Source organism: Rhipicephalus microplus, chromosome 3 (genome assembly GCF_043290135.1).
Source record: "Rhipicephalus microplus isolate Deutch F79 chromosome 3, USDA_Rmic, whole genome shotgun sequence".
Taxonomy (NCBI): domain Eukaryota; kingdom Metazoa; phylum Arthropoda; class Arachnida; order Ixodida; family Ixodidae; genus Rhipicephalus; species Rhipicephalus microplus.
The window spans coordinates 2,113,063-2,132,500 of NC_134702.1; the positions used below are offsets into that span (position 1 = coordinate 2,113,063).

General features: G+C 47.4%; 1 protein-coding gene across 6 annotated transcripts in view; it reads right to left on the reverse strand.

Annotated features, from left to right (window-relative positions):
- LOC119164063 (kinesin-like protein KIF12) overlaps positions 1–19,438 on the reverse strand; it is a 318,668-nt gene that overhangs the window by 51,224 nt on the left and 248,006 nt on the right. For 5 of the 6 annotated variants that reach the window (XM_075888721.1, XM_075888718.1, XM_075888722.1 and 2 more), the window contains one exon: positions 10,434–10,582. The exons of the other annotated variant lie outside the window; for it this stretch is intronic. In XM_075888721.1, coding sequence (XP_075744836.1) covers positions 10,434–10,582 — 149 coding nt within the window. The remainder of the gene's footprint in view (positions 1–10,433; positions 10,583–19,438) is intronic. 6 annotated transcript variants of the gene reach the window in all.

The following is a 19,438-nucleotide window of genomic DNA, read 5'->3' on the forward strand; positions in this document are numbered from 1 at the left end:
GGTGCAGGGATAGTCCTCCGGGTGTTTCTGTCCGCAGCTTAAGCAAGTGATGCGATTTGGCAAAGGACATACATCTCGTCGGTGGCCGACTTCTGTGCAGTTTAGACACGCTTCCACTTTCGGTCGAAAGTTTAAAACGGCGTAGAGGATGCCAAACATTTTGACTGACGGAGGAAGCTCCTCAGCCATGAAGTGAATGAGCACTGACCGTGAGGTACGCCCCATGTCCCTTGCTTGGACTATTGGTAGAAGGGGATTTGCCCGACGTAATTCTTGAAGCAAGTCCTGAGGTGATTCACCATTCCAAGCGCGGTAGATGATCCCTGCCCGTGCCCCGTCCGGGGGAGCTATGTACACGTGAAATCCCAGTTTTTTACCACGTAGCGTGAGTTCTCGTATTTTCGCATAGTTGGCAACTCGGTCGGCGCAAGAAGTGGACACGGTGGAAATATTCTTGGCCAGATTGGTGCACACAAGATCTTCGTCGGCAACCACAGAGTGCAGTCCGCTGTTGGCGACTACAGCCGCTCGTAACTCTCCATCGTTGTATTGGGCCAGATCTACGCCCGCACTCGGACGAAAGCCAATCTTGAAGTCATCGACTGGCAACTGTGGCAGTCGTTTTAAGCGAGGACGCGCCACAGCTGTGTTGTCGAGCTTTGAGGAAACGCTGGGCGGTGATTCCGTTTTGCGTGCTGGCGTTTCGGCAGCTGACGCCGCTTTACTTGACTGCGTTCCTTCAGTTTGTTTCTTACTGTTATCGAGGTGAGCGTTGTCGGGCATTCAGGACTACACTCCATTCTTCTGGGTTGAATTCTGTGGCAGGTAAATCCGTGCCACTCACCACGTATGCCATTGCGTTGCCGAATGAACTTGTGCACGCGCGTCGAAGCGCGAGCCCGACGCCGGTGCCGGTGGCGTCAGGGCTGACGAGGCGGCGTTCCCCCGCTCAGCAAGAGTTGAAGTTTGCAAAGCTCCTCAAGAACAAATATGTTTGAGGCACTCACCTGCAGCGTCGGCAACTTGCTGAAGTTCAAGAGAGACCACTGTTGGCACCAAAAAAGCAGTCTTGGTTCAACAAAAACTTCGTAGAATACGGAGCCCATGCGAGGCACACCAGCCTTGACTGGCCCCATAGCGGACTCTCTGGGGCTTGACTTAGCAGTTGTGGCCGTGCTGCTGGTCTTGAACGAGAAGTGCCAGGCTGGTTGTCGCAGATACTGCATTCGCTTGGCGCTGGTGCAGAAGACGTGCCGTTTGTAGAAAGTTTCTCTGTAGCTTTTATTGGCGCTGCGCGCAATGCCGTCCAATCATGGCATCCCTTCCAATCCTCCAAGCGCCCAAAACAGCATCTGTCCCACTACCTCTTCTTCGTCTCTTCTCGTAATTTCCTACATCCTCCGCCGCCGGCAATTTCACTTGCATAATTCGAGGGGAGGCAGGAGTTTTATCGGCCTCGTAATCTTGATGTTGTTTGCTAATCGGATTCTGCATGCCCTGACGTGTCCATCCGTACTATCGTATGTCTTTCAAATCCTTTCAATTTTCCAGAATGGTATAGGCACTTGATCATGGCGTACCAGTACAATGTAATCAACACTAAATTCAATTTCCTTTCTTTTATTATTTCTGAAGTGAGCGCTTCTAAGAGCTAGTAGGTATTCTTTGTACCAAGCAGTGGTTCCAGAAAGTGGTTAGCCTGCGCTGGCGTTCTCTCCACAGGTGCAATGTATATCTGTGCGTTTCATTGCCGTCATGGGATCTTCATAGTGATGTAGGCTGGTAAGTTGTCGAAGAGCTAACAAATGAGCAGGTGTAAGAACTTCATGTTTTTTCGCCTCAGCAGAAACGTATGTTAATGGTCTAGAATCGACCACTGCCTCGACTTATGCTAAAACTGTACGCTTTGATCAAAGTTGAAGCTTTTTTTTGTTCTTCGGAAGCAGCCTTTCCCCGTTCGTATCATCCTTTCCCAGAATCCTCCTGACGATGAAGCACGCTCAGCAATAAATTTTCACGTTATCTAGCTCGTCGCGCAAACGTTCTGGATTTGAACGTCTCGTAAAATCTCGTAGATGGGCTCCGATTTCCTACTAGCTGCTCTAAACGTTAGAGCGTTATCAGAATATATGACGATTGGTATGCCCCGCTGCGCGACAAAACGGCGAAAAGCCAGCAGAGAGGAATTAACAGTCATATCACTACATAACTCTAAATGAACGGCTCTAACTACTGCAAACGTGAGCATGACAATGTAAGATTTCACGGTGTAGTTTTCTTTGACAAACACAGGCCCAGCAATGGTGACGCCGCTGACTTGAAATGGTTGTGACTGGAAAAACTCTGTCGCTTGAAAGAGGAGCGGACGGTGTTGCAGTATGGTTTACACCAAATTGCGCACACACAACACATTTACTAATCACTTTCTTGACGCACTGCCGTCCCCTGAGAAGCCAGAAACTATCACGTGGTTCAGCTAGCGTAGCACTAACACCATCATGCAGAATGCGTCGATGAATGTCGTTCATGATAAGGTGTGTGCAGTGTTGGTCTGGTGGCAGCTATGCGGGGAATTCCACGTCGTCCGAAGTCGTTGCGTGATCGAGGCGAGTTTTGATGCGAAGGGTGACTTTGTTGTCCAAGAAAAGCTGAAGGTACTGTACGCGCGATCTTTTGTCAAGTGTCCTGCCATCAGCCAGCGTGACGATGTCTTCAGTGAATGCTCGCAACTGTATTGTCTTCAGCCATGCTTATTTTTTTGCACGTATTTCTTGAGTACGCAGAGGGCCTTCCCATCGTAGATGGGTTTGCGTTTGACAATTGTGTATAAATCTCTTCATCCATGCCGTTACCCTAACAATGATTTGCCTATGACTGAACTTGTTCGTGTCTAGTTTAGGCTCTAAGATTGCAATTTTAGACACTGATACAATATTCATTTTGTCTTGCGGCTTTGACTAATGTGGCTGTAGAATCACTAGTCTCCTCTTCGCTCTTTGGCCATATTTTCGGAGCAGCAGCTAACCAGCTGGGATCATGCCACCACAAACTACTCTCTCTGAGCATGCGTGCTGACAAACGTATTGTCACCGAGTCTGCTGGATGGTTCTTCCCAGCACAATGACGCCAACTGCTATGGGTTTGAATTTAAGTTACCTGGTTAGCGACAAATGACTTCCACTTCGTTCCTATGTACTGTGTCCAGCTTAGGCAGATATTGGAATCAGTCCAACAGTAGTACAGAGTGCTTCATAGTTGCGTGTTAAAAAAAAGAAGAAAACGCGAGGCCTGCAGGAAAGGCGCAGCACAGTCACAGCGAAAGCTAGAAGAGCGGCTTTGGAGGGCCTTTTCGAAACACTCTTTGGGTAACTGCTGCAGGCACACTTGCTTGATGCCCACTGTGGCATTAGTTATAAAAAATTTAGGGTAGTAGGCCGGCATTCACTATGCTATTTTTGTCATTCTTCTGAGAAGCGTTGTATCCGCTAAACTATTGCGAGGAATTTTGTGCCAATTGTTCATGCAGTGGCTGACGACGATGAAGAATCATGCCTGCAGTGGTTATGTGTCACTGTTAATATCTGAACAAAAAGAAGCTTTTGTAATGGGTTGGAGCTTTGGACGACCCGCTCATTACGCTATTCGCATTGTGCGATGACTGCTTGTTCGTCCACTGTTACCGCTTTATAAGTCGTATTAACGTGATTGAATTCCCGAGATCAAGCCTGCCTAAGGCAGAAGAAGAAGTCATGTGAAACGGCTGCGTTCGAAAATGTTTTCTGTTGGGAACAGCGTGTCGGCCAATGGCTGAGGATCATCGACTCCGTTTCCTGATGAAGACGCAAGCTACAAGGTCGTCCTGCCGCGTCTACCAACCGGTAATGACGTTTTGAATTCCTTTTTCCTCCATGCGGACTTAGGTGGTAGACCATACCGAGCCCAGATTTATGTGACGCTCTTCTTGAAGTACTGACTACAGCGGATATTGTAGGTGTAGGACAGTACCTAATGAGTGACGTATGAATGGTTACCTGTGCAAGAAGAATTGCAAAGCAGAAACTTGTTGCCCGCGGCGAGCTTCGCGTGACAGGGCGTAAATGCATGGTGATAGATCCGGAGACCAAGAATATTAAGCTAAAGCTGCTATGTGCACTTCATTTGGAAACTAGACTTGCAGAAGAGGCTTTCAAGCTTATGGGCTCGTGAAGTCTATAGAGAGAGAGACATGGAGATGTGCTGGTATGGAGCAATGGATGACAACAAACTGGGAGGTGGCCTTAGATATCAAGGATGGCGTCTGTGTCAGCTCAATACCACACAATGACCATCTCTGGTTACCAGTGCCTGGTGCTCATTCCTGATGGGCCTCTGCTATGTCTTCGTTGCAAGCGAGTGGAACACGTTCGTCGACAATGCAAAGCACCACCGTGCTTGCAGTGCCATCGCTTCGGTCATTTGTCGGATACTTGCGTGTCGACCTACGGAAGCAGGCTGCGTTCTGGGCAGTCTAGCACAGAGGAGCCTCAACTAGACCATCTAACGGATGCCACAGAAGTCATCGATGCGTCCGGAGAAGCAGTGGGTGGGAACACAGAAAATGAACAGTTAGCCATCGAGCCCATGCCAAACAGTCACAATGGCGCTGCTAAAGGCGCATGTGATGACACCCGGGAATAAGATGCTGTCAGTGAACGTGGCTCGGAAAAACCACAGGGAAAGCCTCCTGATGAAGACGCTGTAGAATGAGGCTATGGATAGCTGCCAGCAAGGAAACGGCCTGCGCCGGAGAGTGCTGAAGCAAGAGTGGCTGCGTCAGATGTAGCAGAACACGCGTCTTCGTGTGGACAACGTGTTGTGTTCATTGAAAGCGGTGGAGGAATGCGCCGCCTGTGCCAGCGTACTCAAGAAGGTGCCACAAAAAGTGCAAGGGAGGAAAAGCCGCAAGTTTGCCTTTGGCAAAAGGGGACCAACAAAAACTTTACGTAAGCAAAATGGCTACTCCGCTTACCTTCCCCCGGTGTGTAGGGACACGTAACGTACGTGGCTCAAGAAATGTAAGGCGTCAGCGGCAGTTAAACCACGTGCTTAGGCAGCAAGACCTTGATGTTGTAGCGGTGCAAGAGACAAAGATTTCGTCAGCTCGAGATGTAAGCTCTGTACTGGAAACTCTACCAGATGGCGATCTGTAGAGTAGCCGCGCACTTAGTGCATCCGCTGGATGCTTCTTATTAGTTAGAAAGCAGCGGCGTCACTCCGTGGTGTCCCTGCATACTGATGGAAAAGGCCGTCTTATTTGCTGTGACAGCTCTTTTAATTCTGAAAATTGGAGGTTTGTTTGTGTTTATGCTCCCTCAAAAGTGAATGAAAGGAGTGCTTTCTTCTTGTCCTTAGCTCCGCTGCTAAACACTGATAGACATTTTATAGTATTAGGGTATTTTAATTGTGTTTGAGACCCTAGTGATCACTCATATTTAACAAATCGTTACGATGCGAGTGCCGCTTTAGTGCAACAAATAATGCATTACCATAATATGATCGATGTGGGAAAGCATGCGCCTGCCTCATTGAGGTTTACGCACTTTCAGGATGTTTCTCATGCTCGGCTAGATCGTGTCTATGTCTCTATAAACATAGGGTCGGACTTTCACAGTGATAATGTAAAACTTTATTTTCCACAGATCAATGTTTAGTGGCTGTTTCATGGGGTCCTAAAAATTTCGCAAGATTTTATCAAATCGACAATTACGGAATCTAAACGTACAGCTCTTGCAAGAAGAGTGTTTTGTTAAAATAGTCAAAGAATTGCTCTTTGTGGTAACGCAATATCGACAGCTGCCAATTTCTGCTCGATGGGAAATGTTTAAAGAGAATGTCGAGAATGAAGTGATTAGCATCTCATGTGAACTAGCACAAAAGAAAAAAAGATGACAAACGTAATATTTACAATTTACTTATTTGCTGCAGGCTTTTGAAAGCCAAGAGCCGGGGCTGTACGGGGATGAAATAAATATAGTTTGAGCACAAATACAGAAATGTGAGACAGAAGCATACAGAGGGGCAATGATTCGTTCTTGTGCTATGCATTTCACTGAAGATAAACCAGCAGAAATAGCTCTTGGGATTCAAAAGCGATACGCACTTTCTAAGCAGATATTACAAATTGAGTCAAGTGGCTCCACAATCACAGACACACAGCAAATAACAGCTGCTTTTGAGGATCATTAAAAAAGCCTCTTCACCATGACTGAGCTTACAGATGGCTATGAAGAAAAAGTTGAGCGATTCATTGCTTTCATGGCATGTTTACAGGAAGATGATCGCCTCACCATTGATGGACCGATAACTACGGAGGAAATCAAGATTGTAATCAGACCTTTGCAGAGAAACAAAACTCCAAGCCCAGATGACCTTAGCGCGGAATTTCGCATGACGTTCAAGAACTTCTCGTTCCCTTTTTTGAGGCACTTTTTAAAGAAGCCTATGAACTTGGGGAACTTCCTCCTTCCTTTTATCAGGCCCACATTACTTTGATACCGAAAAGCACTGATAATCAAGAATTAAAAAGGGTAATTAGATATAGGCCTATATCTTTATGTAGCGTTGACTATAAGATATTTGCAAAAATCCTCACGAACAGATTCCAAACAATAGTTACTCATGGTGTAGGCGCCCATAAAACATGCGGAATAAAAGGCCGTTCTATACAGACCAATATTCATGTAGCGCGATCAGTCCTTGAATGCATTGACGATAGCATGAGAATCAGGTAGCACTTTTTCAGGTTGGCCTTTCGAATGCTTTTGATAAGGTACGACATGATTTTTTGTTTTGACTGCTGAGACATCTCCAGTTCAGGGATGTATTGTATAATGGCATATCACTATGTTATAAAAACGGCACAACGATATAATTGTGAATCGCACGCTTTCAGGTTTAATAGAGGTAAGTTCATCAGTGCGTCTCGGTTGTCTTTCGCCTTTACTTTGTGCAGTATACTAGGAACCACCTTGTCTAAGTGTACTACTTAATTCTGGTATTTGACGATATAGATATGAAGACGATAGATATGATGACATTGCCTTCTTCTGCGTGGATAAAAGGGGTGTTCAGGAAGCAGTAAACACGACTGTGCGTTTCTGTGAAATTTACGGAGCTAATATAAGTTTTGACAAAACCAGGGCTAGGCGGTTTTCGCAAATATACACTGAAACGGAGCTCTAGTACGTGATAAGTGGCCCTCGTTGGACGTCCGCCATAACCACTATCCGTCGAAAGGCAAGAACGTTATCTTTCAGTTTTTTTCTTCGAGAACCAAAGCTTGCAACATCAAACTTTGTCTACATTCTGCAGGTATTGCATTGCTCTCGCGTACATATTCAGGCATTGCATAGGATATTTGCCTGCTTCATTTGGAATTCTTAATGGGAAGCCACGTAAAAAGACAACCTTTTTCTTCCGCTTGAGAAAGTGTGGCTGGGTCTTGTGCATTTGTTTGTACGACAACTGGTGCGATTTTTTTTACCTGAAGGATGTGTGTCACCCGTTTCTTCTGGCTGTTATCCATAACCGCCTTGCTTGGCATCTCCCTTTTCTTTTTGCCACGAAAGAGTTGCTGAAAACTCGCAATTGTGGGGTTTCTTGAAAGCCAGATTCACTTTAGAATATCTCTACCGTGAAGACAGAACGACACTTACTGCTGCACTCGTCAGCACCCTTTTCCCTTAACCTGTTTACCGACAGATATATGTATCTCGACCTGGTCATGATGTGTTATACCGTGCGCATAAAATGTGTTTACCGCCAGCTGCGAAAACGTTTTTTTAAACTACACACCTCAACATTACCAGTAAAGACGTTGCTTCATGAAAAAGGCATATACGTGCCCTGGTCTCTAAATTGCAAACTGTGCAACGAGCCTACAAAAATCGAGCATTGTTATTGCTGTGATGCGTGTCATTTCTGGGACATCCTTAAGAGAACCATCAAAAAAATTTCCTGTTACAGCTCATGGTGTTAGGCTGTTAACGTTTGAAAAGACCATTAACAATAATGGACCATATGATTTAATAATGTTATTGGGCGTTTTTTTTCATTATGGAGGAGCCACTTGATTGACAGACATGCTGAGCCACCTAGTTCGACAAAGGCTGTTTTCCGAGGAACAGCAGCCGATGTGCGCAATGTTGTAGGAACTTTCTACCCTGTTCCAGAGTGGCTTGGACTTCTGGACATGTGTGTTTGTTCACCAGACTTTTGAAGGTTCGTTGGACTGTGTGCATAATTTTGCAATGTTTAATTGTATACATATATCTCACAACCTTTGACTGCACTGTTTCCATGTATCAAAAAAGCACCGGTGTAGCTCAGTGGTAGAATACTGGGCTGGCACTCAGCGCACCCGGGCTCGAGCACCACTGTCTCATTGGTACTAGTTTTTTTTTTTTTGCTAAATTTGCGCAGTGTAGCTGCGGACACCTGCGGCGATGGACAACTACGGCGCTGCGCGAGACCCGATCTCATAACAACTTTCACTGTAAAAGGCTGTTAACCTAGTTCCGAGGCAAGCTGCTACCAATTCTGGTCGTGGTAACATCAGATTTTTTTTCCATGCCGAAGCCCACCCGTTGACCTCTTATTTATTGGAATGGGAATACACTGCTCTAATTCTAATGATGATTGCCACTCCTCATTTACACATAATTTGCAACACCGTTTGCGAAGTCTGTCAGCCGCTGACGTCCGATGAGGTATTTCCGACGATGTTGGCCTCCCGAACGCTGACGTCCGGCCAAGCCAACGCATCTTCTGCGCTCCAGCTTCTGGCTTCCTCTGCTCGGCGAACGTGGCCTGTTCATTTATTTGCGTGCACCACAAGGGCACTTGCAACGAGGAGATGCTCAAGATGGGTGCACCTCGTATGCCACTGCACGTGATTGCATGTTTTCGCTGCCACTTCGTCGTTTTCTCAGTGGCGTCAGGGCACCTCATCACACCTTGCTATCACTTTCCTTGCTGATGCAGGCAAGATTTGCTCGTGGAACTCACCTGATGATGTTATACTTCTGGACATTCTCACTGGTTTCGTCGCATAACGTCAAGTTAGGGCTATTGACAGACAGGCGTACATATGCATTGCATAAACAGCGATTATGTTTTCTGCAAATAAAGCATGCAGATTATCAGACGACACAGAAGCAGCTTTATCCCAATAAGGCGGCAAAATGTGTTTCAAACCGCGAAAATATGTTTCATTCCAATCGTATTATGTGACCTTTTCACTCAAAAACTGTAGGAAGTCTCACACAGTACAATCAGATTTCGCGCGCGGCCCCACCAGTAAATCGTGGCACTCTCCTGGTGGCTTCATGTCATGAGTGACTACCATTGGCCGGTTGGTTTCCTGTGAAGACACGCTGCCCCGTTCGAGTACACCGTACTTCTAAACTAATCTGGACACAAAAATGCCAGCATGGCTGTACCCGTTAATGCATGTTCGTGCTGCCCCTGATTTATCACGCCCGTGTGCTCAGATTTGGGTGTACGTTAAAGAACCCCAGGTGGTCGAAATTTCCGGAGCCCTCCACTACGGCGTCTCTCATAATCATATGGTGGTTTTGGGATGTTAAACTCCAATATCAATCAATTAATCAATCAATCAATCCTAATTTATCACATCGTCGTCGTGCGCAATGCGGCCCTTAAGGTAAATACCGACAATAATATTTGCCTTATATTTGCGTCCTGAAGCTCCGGCGTCTGTGTATTCGTTATTATTTTGCACTGCTTTCAAGATACATTCTCATATCCTCGCGAACAAGGGTCAAGTATGGCTAAAAAGCAGTTTATACCGGGTACTTTACCGGATACTTTGTCTTCAGCGTGAGAAGACACAAAGCGATAGCCGATTTCGTAATTTACTTATCATTGTCAGAATAGTTGGGCAAGCGCGAGTTCGGGTGGATTAAGCTATCGCGTCTGCGTAAGTGCCGCTATGTTGATTTGTTAGTGCAGTACCTAGAGATTACTGATACAACATATAAGGGCACACGACGTAATTGTGGAGTAGAGTAATAACATATTCTAATTTAAGTGCGAAACAAATCCAAATAAACCTTGCGTGCTTTTGGGCGATTACATACAGTTTTGCTGTGCAAGTATCTGACAATTCCTAACACGGTGCTGCAGCACCCACGGCAAATGTGCTCACCTCAACCCACGATCACGTGGTCAAACGTGGCCACGTCCGTGCACCGCTAATGAAAAACGTACATGACATTCTTATTTGTTGCTATCGCATTCATTGCTTCGCTCTTGCGGCGAACCTGACTTTCATTGCGCGGCCGTGCCGGCCCGCTTAAGTACGTGCACTCGTATATGCCTCATCAGCGTAATGGGTGCTGCGACATTCGTGTTCTGTGCACACAGGGACGTACCGGCTGCTGGTTTGACCCTGTTGAAAGCTGCGCGGCGCTGCTTCGGGGCGGCCACTATTGGGTTGGACGAGAGCTTGGGTATACCGCTGGTGCCCCACGAGTTACGCCGCCTGCGCTCCGTCCGTGGGCTGCCGCCGATGTCGTTCAGGCTGCGAGGATTCAATGACGTTACTCACTTGTGAAGGTCACCAGTTATATAGAAGGTGAAATAGCTCACGCCACAGTTCTCAAATGACCTCGGCTACACCTTTCCATCTCGCCCCGAAAGCCGCGCACGTATACAGAGGACATTGCTTTCAGATGTGTATCCACCCAGTGCATGGTGTTCCGGATGTGCACCCCTTCCCAGTAAGAGCCTATTCCAGAGTTCATTTCGGTGTCATAAGCGTTGTTTTGCGTTATGGCCGCGCTTCTCGCAGTGCTCTACAATAGCATCCATGCTCCCACCTCTGCGGGGCGGATACGTGGCTTCCTGGCACTGCCCGTTCCCATTGTTCAGAGCACTGTTACACCCGCCCCACGTGATGTGGCGGAGGGTGGCTGGTTCACGCCATCCAGCGGCTTGAGGAGGCCCTGGCAAAGCAGAGGAGAAAGGGAGCCGACGACCCGGGCGACGGGAGCGGAGGAGCCCGAGTATCCAACGCCTAGCCGGAGCACAACGTCCTCAAGATCTAGGCCCTGGGACTATAGGACTCTATTAGCCATAGTCTTCAGATAGGGAATAACTGCGCCCTGCGTGGCCGGTGACTTCCCGCACGCCAGATGTGTAAATAAATGTTGTTTCTCTCTCTTTCTCTCTCTCTACATGAGCCCCGCGTTGCGTACCTCACACTGTTTCTGCGTTGGTGAATACTAAGGTGAAAGGCCATGCTTTCACCCACACTGCTTGCTTTCACCGATTGAAGACGGAGTTAGTCAACACAGAAAGAAAAATATAACCGCAATGAAGCGCTCTTGTAGAACACTGCGAGAAAGGGGACAAGAGAAGCGATTTACACGGCACTTCTGGGATCGATCGCTGAAACGAACCCGGGAACTCGGCCCTTACCAAAGCAGCGGCCCATTCAGAACACTCCTGAGAACGTTAACCGCTCGTTGAGAGCAATGACCCCTGTCAGGCCCGTGGGCAGGGGGCCCCTCACTCCCCTATCCTTCAAATGTTGATGGAGCCGAGTGTTCTACCAAGACCCCCGCCGTGTACGCGCCAAAATTTTCTTTTCAGCGTGCTTGGGTGTGGAAGTTATTCGAACGGTTTCTTACACCCGCGTGCGACAGCAGCCATTCATGCGTCACAGCTTTGTTGGCCCTCGTAACTAGGTTTCTCAGACGTCGCTGCAGAGCTCAGCTATGTGAAACCAAGCGAAGGTTGTCGACATAAGTAATGACATACTAAATTATATACCGATAATATGCCAGTTTTCGAGCGCGCGTTGTGCCTCATGGAGCAATAGAGAACGTTTGAAACTGGCAACCCACAGATTTGACTTCTCGACCCCTTTACCGTCGAGAAATTTTGAAACCTGCTGCTTTTAAATGACCATAGATATCAATTATGCCAACCTTTCTGTCCTCTAAATATACACTGTGTCTTCACCGAAAACGCAACTTAAAAAGCTTCCCGTTAATATTGTTATTATTACGTTATTATATGTTAATATATCTTATTACTATTACTGCGGTTTTCATACGTTTTGCTAGGCGCTGCTTCTTTTCGTTGCGATGTTTTTCGTTGTTATAAAGATTCCATCTGAGCGCTTGATACTTGAGCGCTGCCGAGTAGTATGCTCTATGCCAAGGGCCGGAAACCTGCGGACCGCGTGGCCCCCGGCAAAGCCGACACTTTTGATGGGATGACATACGCTTGATTGCAACTTCGTGACATGTGTGCTGAAAATGTACATGGTTTGTAACCCAGCTTTACAAATTACTGTCCATTGCCTGCAGTGACCCCCGCCCTCGCTAACTTTACATGCGGCCCCCCACTGTGTCGGCTCTTTCGTGTAACGTGGCTTCAAAAGGTTGCCGGCCTATGCTGGTCTATGCGACAACCGTTTTTGCAAGTGCAAACATTTAGTTTTCTGACAAAGCACCGAGATGGTGGTTGATCAGAAGCCGTATTCTGAAACGATTGCAAAAGGGGCGGCAATCGCCGAACTCTCACATTTGGTGTGCACTGACCTAGCCATAATAATAATAATAATAATAATAATAATAATAATAATAATAATAATAATAATAATAATAATAATAATAATATAGTAATAATTTTTACGTTCTAAAACCACAATAGGTTTACACACACACACACACACACACACACACACACACACACACACACACACACACACACACACACACACACACACACACACACACACACACACACACACACACACACACACACACACACACACACACACACACACACACACACACACACACACACACACACACACACACACACACACACACACACACACACACACACACACACACACACATACACACACACACACACACACACACAGGCGTGCACGCGTTGAAAAGCACTTTCAAGAATACTTGTTATAATATTTAAAATAGCCACAGCCAATCCAGGTCACTGCATAGAACCGAAAACACCACTCTCAGGCCCTGTGTGCTCAGATAGCACGCTCACATCGTTGTTGTGAGGCGTTCGTAACACCAATGGCCGCTGCAACATTGACGTAACGGGCAAGGGTTGTTTGAGTTATTGAATGTATCAGACTCTATACGTCACGAAAGGTGCTACGGCCGCCTTTCCCAATTGTTTCAGAATACGGGCTGAAGGGAGGCAACGTTAACTTTCACGAAAAAATCCGCATGTATCTTCTCTATTCGACCCAAGCAAGCTCAATGCATACTCTAGCTGCACCGATGCGATGCTGGGACGTTACTATACAGACCGCCAAATTACAAACAGCCACTTATTCCATTCGTGCTACGCAGAAGCACCTGTTGTCTACCCATGCCAGATCACAACGTCTAATGTGTTACAGCCGTGTGAGGGTGAAAATTTATTGAAAACTTGTTTTTCTGTTGTTGTTACAGCCACAGTTCCTGATGATCACAGGCCGAGGCGACGCTCGGGTCGGCACATATGCAGCCGCACTCAGTCGGTTGTGGCGCAGCGCGCGCACGTCGCGCTTATGGCGATGCCCGCTGTTATCTAACAATGGTACTCATATCTTATCGATGAGAGCAACGCTGACAAGTGAATTCACGTTGCTGTGACCAACTAATAAATGTTACCACTCAAACCTGCGCTAATTTCGCCATCAAGTGTAATCGGTGCACCCAAATTCAAGAATCATCGGTTTTGCCATAAACTGAAAATGTAAACGAATTATGTTAATGGTCAAATACATATTGTCACGCACTAAGGGCCGTATACACAAGAGAGGAACAGCGAGGCAGAAAGACACGAGCGTGCATCGTGAACTAACGCGCACTTCGTCTTTGTCCTCATCGCCCTTTTAGGCTGGCCACGGCTTGCCAGCTCACAACACCAGGTGGAAATATTTCCCCTCCCATTAAAGCATCGACTCGATGCTCATACACAAGAGGAAACCAGGGCCCGTAATAAAGAAAAAATGACTGTTGTAGTGCGCAGGGCATATGCACGTGAAGAAAAAGTGTTCTGTGGTCGGACATGAGAAAAAAAAAATTGGCAGATCCCACGTACCTGTGAATCGACGTTATAGAGGGAAGGTGACGGTGTTTCGATTTTTTTTTACTTGAGCGACACATCATGAAATGACGCTAAATGCATGTAAAAATGTTCCACGCACATACATATGTTGAAGAGTTGCAGATGCTTATCTAACCAGTTTGCACTTGCACAACGATGTCCACTGTAACATGCGCATTAGCAACACCAGAAGCTGATATGAAGTGCTGATGCTCGTGAAAATGTTGGCCCTGGACACTGGTATATAAACTAACTTTAGCGCATGGCACCTAACCACAACGAACGTTAACTTTACGTGATGGCTGTATCAAACGAGTACATATGGAATGTTTATAAAATTGGGTAGGCAGCACTACAACCACTATTAACGTTTCGCAATATTGTAACGATGTTGAAGGACTCGGAGTGTAATAAAACGTATTTATTAAAGGGCAAACCTGTGCCCACAACTCAAAGGGACTATGGCCGTAGAACGTTACAGCAGAACACCGAGAATGTCTCCTTCTTCTACTTCTTCAAGAGGAGTCCCAAGCTCGTGGCGCACATCAGCCGGGGCCAGCTGGGTTCTTGTGCTATCATCACCGTCTCTGCGCAACACTAGACGGCGCGCATGTATGTCCCTGTGCGCGCGGTGATTGGCACGTTGTTTGAATGCAGGCAATATGTCGCGGCATAATCCCCCTCCTCATACGCATTGTCCCGATGCGTCAGACAATGAATAGATTCGTGGTAGGCGTCACTGGTTTTCCGATGATCTTTCATAGTAAGGCTTCATACGGACTACATGCACAAACTCTGTAGGGTTGCGGCGTTTTGAGCTCCCGTGTATAGCGGATCTGACTTGGTACGTTACAACGCTGACACGATGGAGTACTTCGTAAGGCCCGAAGTAGCGGCTAAGCAGTTTTTCAGAAAGTCCACGGCGACGCACTGGGGTCCATATCCATACTTTGTCATCTGGTTGAAAATGCGCTTCGGTACGACGCTCATTGTACCGATAGGAGTGGATACGCTGTTGGCGGCGTATTCTGTATCTCGCCATCTGTCGTGCTTCCTCGGCTCTTTGCAGGAAGTCGTCTAGGCCAGGTGGATTGCTGCTTTCATCATTCAGTGGTAACATGGCATCCAGTGGAGTGGTGACTGTTCGGCCGAATACAAGTTCAAATGGTGTCACTCGCGTTGTTTCTTGAACGGCTGTATTATATGGGAACGTGATGTAGGGAAATATTTCATCCCACAGTTTATGTTCGACGTTGACATACATTGAAAGCATATCAGGCAGAGTTCAGGCGCTCAGTTAGGCCATTTGTTTGAGGATGGTGTGCTGTAGTTCTTCTCTGGTCTGTATGGGTCATTCGCATCAGACATTTCATTAGGTCTGCAGTAAAAGCTGGGCCACGATCAGTAATTACGGCGCTGGGTGCACCATGTTTGAGGAGTATGTTTTCGATTAAGAACTTTGCAACTTCAAGAGCTGTTGCACTGTACAGCGAGTCAGTCTCAGCGTAACGAGTGAAATAGTCTGTGGCTACGACTACCACTTCTTGCGTGCAGTCGATGTCGGAAACGGGCTTAAGTGATCCATACCGACTTGTTGGAATAGGGCGTGCTGCGGTTCTATTGGCTGGAGGAGGCCTGCAGGTTTCACGGATGGAGTTTTGCGTCTTTGACACTCATGGCAAGTTTTCACATAGCGCTGAACTGATGATAACAGTTTTGGCCAGTAGTATTTTAGATAAATTCTGGCGAATGTACGGCTGAAACCCATGTGTCCAGATGTTGGCTCATCATGACATGCGTGCAGAATCTCGTTTCGTAAAGGTGCAGGTACAACGAGTAAAAACTTGTCACCATGAGGCTTGAAGTTCCTCTTGTAATGGACCCCTTCTCGAAGACAGAACGAAGGGAGCCCTCTGGGAAAAGTGCGCGGGACTTTAACGTTGAGTCCTTGGAGACGCTGTATAAGCGGCAGCAAATCGGGGTCATTTTGTTGTTGTTGAGCGATTCCTGATGCCTGGACGACGCCTAGAAACGGGAAGTCTTCTTCCTCCGGCTCACTCGTCTCCACTGGTGCGCGTGACAGGCAGTCGGCATCGCTGTGCTTTTTTCCAGATTTGTATACCACAGTAACATCGTACTCTTCTAGCCTAAGGCTTCATCTTGCTAGTCGGCCAGAGAGATCTTTAAGATTCGCCAGCCAACACAGGCAATGGTGGTCACTGACTGCTCGGAATGGTCTACCGTAGAGGTATGGCCGAAATTTACTTATGGCCCAGATGACCGCCACACACTCTTTTTCGGTTGCAGAGTAACCTGTCTCAGCTTTCGATAGCTTGCGGCTGGCATAAGCTAGCACTTTTTCTTGGCCGTTTTACCGCTGGACTAGAATGGCTCCGAGGCCGACGTTACTCGCATCAGTGTGAACTTCAGTTTTGGCAGTCTCATCGAAGTGGGCGAGGATTGGAGAGGCTTGCAGGCGTGTTCTTAACTCATCAAATGCTTCCTGTTGTTCACTTTCCCACATAAAGGGCACCTCGTCTTTTGTTAGAATAGTAAATGGTTCAGCAATGTTCAAAAAATTTTCCACAAATCGCCGATAGTACTGTCTTCTTGTCTTTGGGTGTCGGGAACTTCGCGATGGCAGCTGTCTTTTCGGGATCTGGCCGAACGCCTTCGGAGCTGACGACTTGTCTGAGGAATCGAAGCTCTCCAAAACCGAAGAGGCATTTTTCTGGCTTGATGGTCAAGTCTGCTGAACGAATGGCTTCTAATACTGTGCGGAGTCGCTCTAGATGTTGGTCGAATGTAGTAGAAAATACGACAACGTCATCCAAGTACACCAAGCAGGACTGCCATTTCAGTCCCGCGAGGACAGCGTCCATCATTCTCTGAAACGTCGCTGGCGCTGTGCACAGGCCGAATGGAAGCGCTTTAAATTCGTAGAGGCCGTCTGGGGTTATGAACGCCGTCTTTTCACGGTCGCGCTCATCCACCTCAATTTGCCAATATCCGCTCTTGAGATCAAGGGAGAAATATTTCGCACTCGATAGTCGATCGAGTGTATCATCGATACGCGGCAGAGGGTATACATCCCGTTTCGTTACGCTGTTCAGTTTCCAATAGTCGACGCAGAATCGAAGGCTGTTATCTTTCTTTTTAAAAAGCACTACGGGAGACGCCCATGGACTGCTGGAAGGCTGGATCACGTCATCTGAAAGCATCCCCTCCACTTGTTTCTTGATGACGTCTCTCTCCTTTTGTGATACTCGATATGGGTGTTGGTAAATCGGTCTCGTGGCTTCTTCTGTTGTAATCCTGTGTTTTGCACTTATAAGACGTTAAAAGGCAGTCCAAAAATTCTTTTATAAGGGCGAACAATCGTTTCTTTTGATATTCTGGGAGCCTATGGTTGACGTTAACTGGTGCGTCGACGTTGTAGGTCTTTTGTGGAGTGGTTGGCGTTGTCGCTAAACTGCATAGTTCTGTCGCCATGCAGAACTCGTGGAAATAGGCGATAGCCATACCTAGCGTGATGTGCTGACACTCATTCCCAAAATTCGTAAGGAGGACAACTGAGCGGCCATTTCTTAAGTGAACAACACCCCTCGCCACGCAAATTACTTTGTTTAAAAAGAGCCCTACGTTTCCATCCGCTATTTCTTCGTGGTCACAAAATGCCTTATTTTCAACAAGCACCATTACACTATAGCGTGGTGGCACTGTGACGTCATCATCAACAACTCGCAGGGCAGTAAGACGTCGCTTTTCCGATTCCTCCACCGACATAGCTTGTTTGGGCGAAAACGTTACACTGGATCTGCGCAGATTAATTATGGCTCAATTGGCTTGCAGGAAATCTATTCCTAGTATAAGCTTCCTTGAACAGTCCGGCATTACGATGAAGTCAGCAACGTAAGTAAAGCCTCTTATTTCGAGCCTTGAGGTGCATCTGCCAAGAGGCGTAATAGTAAGGCCCCCTGCCGTGCGTATGTGTGCCCCACTCCGTTTCGTCACAACCTTTTTCAGTTTCTTTGCCAATTTGTGGCTCCTTACCGAATAATCAGAGCCGGTGTCAACTGAAACATTTAGCTCATATCCGTCTATTTTCAACCGCAAATTTGAAGTAATCTTCGCACTTCTGCGCTTATCCTCTGTAAACATAGCATCGTCACTTTGAAACCGTGATGGAGGATCTTCGCAACTGTAGTTATCAGCGGCCTCACCTCCACAGGTCGCTTGCTTCAGTTTCCCGCGTGTGGGCTTGTAGAACGGTGCCCAGACCATGCGGAAGAAGCACGTGGGCTGGGTGATCGGTAACGCCTGGGCGACGGCGATCTTGGCTGATATTGGCGTGGAGTGAGTGGGCTCTGGCGCTTGGACAAGTACTCTTCCATCTCCGTTGGCCGTTAACCGTTTCGAGGGCATGGTGCGTACAACGGAAAGCCCCTTAACCCTGCCTGTCGGTAAGGGCAGAACCTGTACAGGTGACCTGCTTCCCTGCAATGGAAACACAAAGGCCTGCGATCATGCTGACGCCAGATGTCACTTTTCCGGGGCCTTTGATCCACGTAGCGAGCTACACCACGGGCTCGTGGCAAGTATGTAGCCGTCGGTTCCAGTGGACGAGGTGCGCTGCCTACCGTCTGTGGGCAAGCAGAGGCCATCGCAACTGCTGCATTGGTGTGCGCCACGGGTTGTCTGAGTATTTCAGAGGACGTTGGGATGCGTTGGATCGGCTGTGGTGCACGCTCCTGCTCACGTATTATTTGCCTCAGTTCATCTCGTACTACGTCGACGACAGACACTGTTGCTGTAATGTGAGGTGCTTGCAACTTGCTGAGCTCTTCCCTGATCACCGACCTGATGAGTTCTCGCAGGTCGTTCATGTCACTTCGCTGGCCTCCAGAGAAGACATTGGCAGGTGCGTAGTTTATGTCTCGATTGTACTGTCGAGCCCGCTGTTTTATCGTTTTCTCGATGGCTGTCGATTCCGTATGGAACTCCGCAACTGTTCGTGGTGCGTTGCGGACGAGAACAGCGAATAGCTCTTGCTTCACCCCACGCATGAGGTGGCGTAGCTCCTTATCTTCAGTCATATGGGAATCTGCGCGCTTGAACAGGCGGATCATGTCCTCGATATACATTGGGACACTTTCATTGGTGAGTTGGTTTCTAGATTCGAGCGCAGCCTGCGTTTTTTCTTTGCGATCCACGCTGGCATAAGTCGCCAGAGCTTGTCGCCAAAATTCATCTCAGGTCGTAATGGAGGTTTCATGGTTCTCATACCACGTCT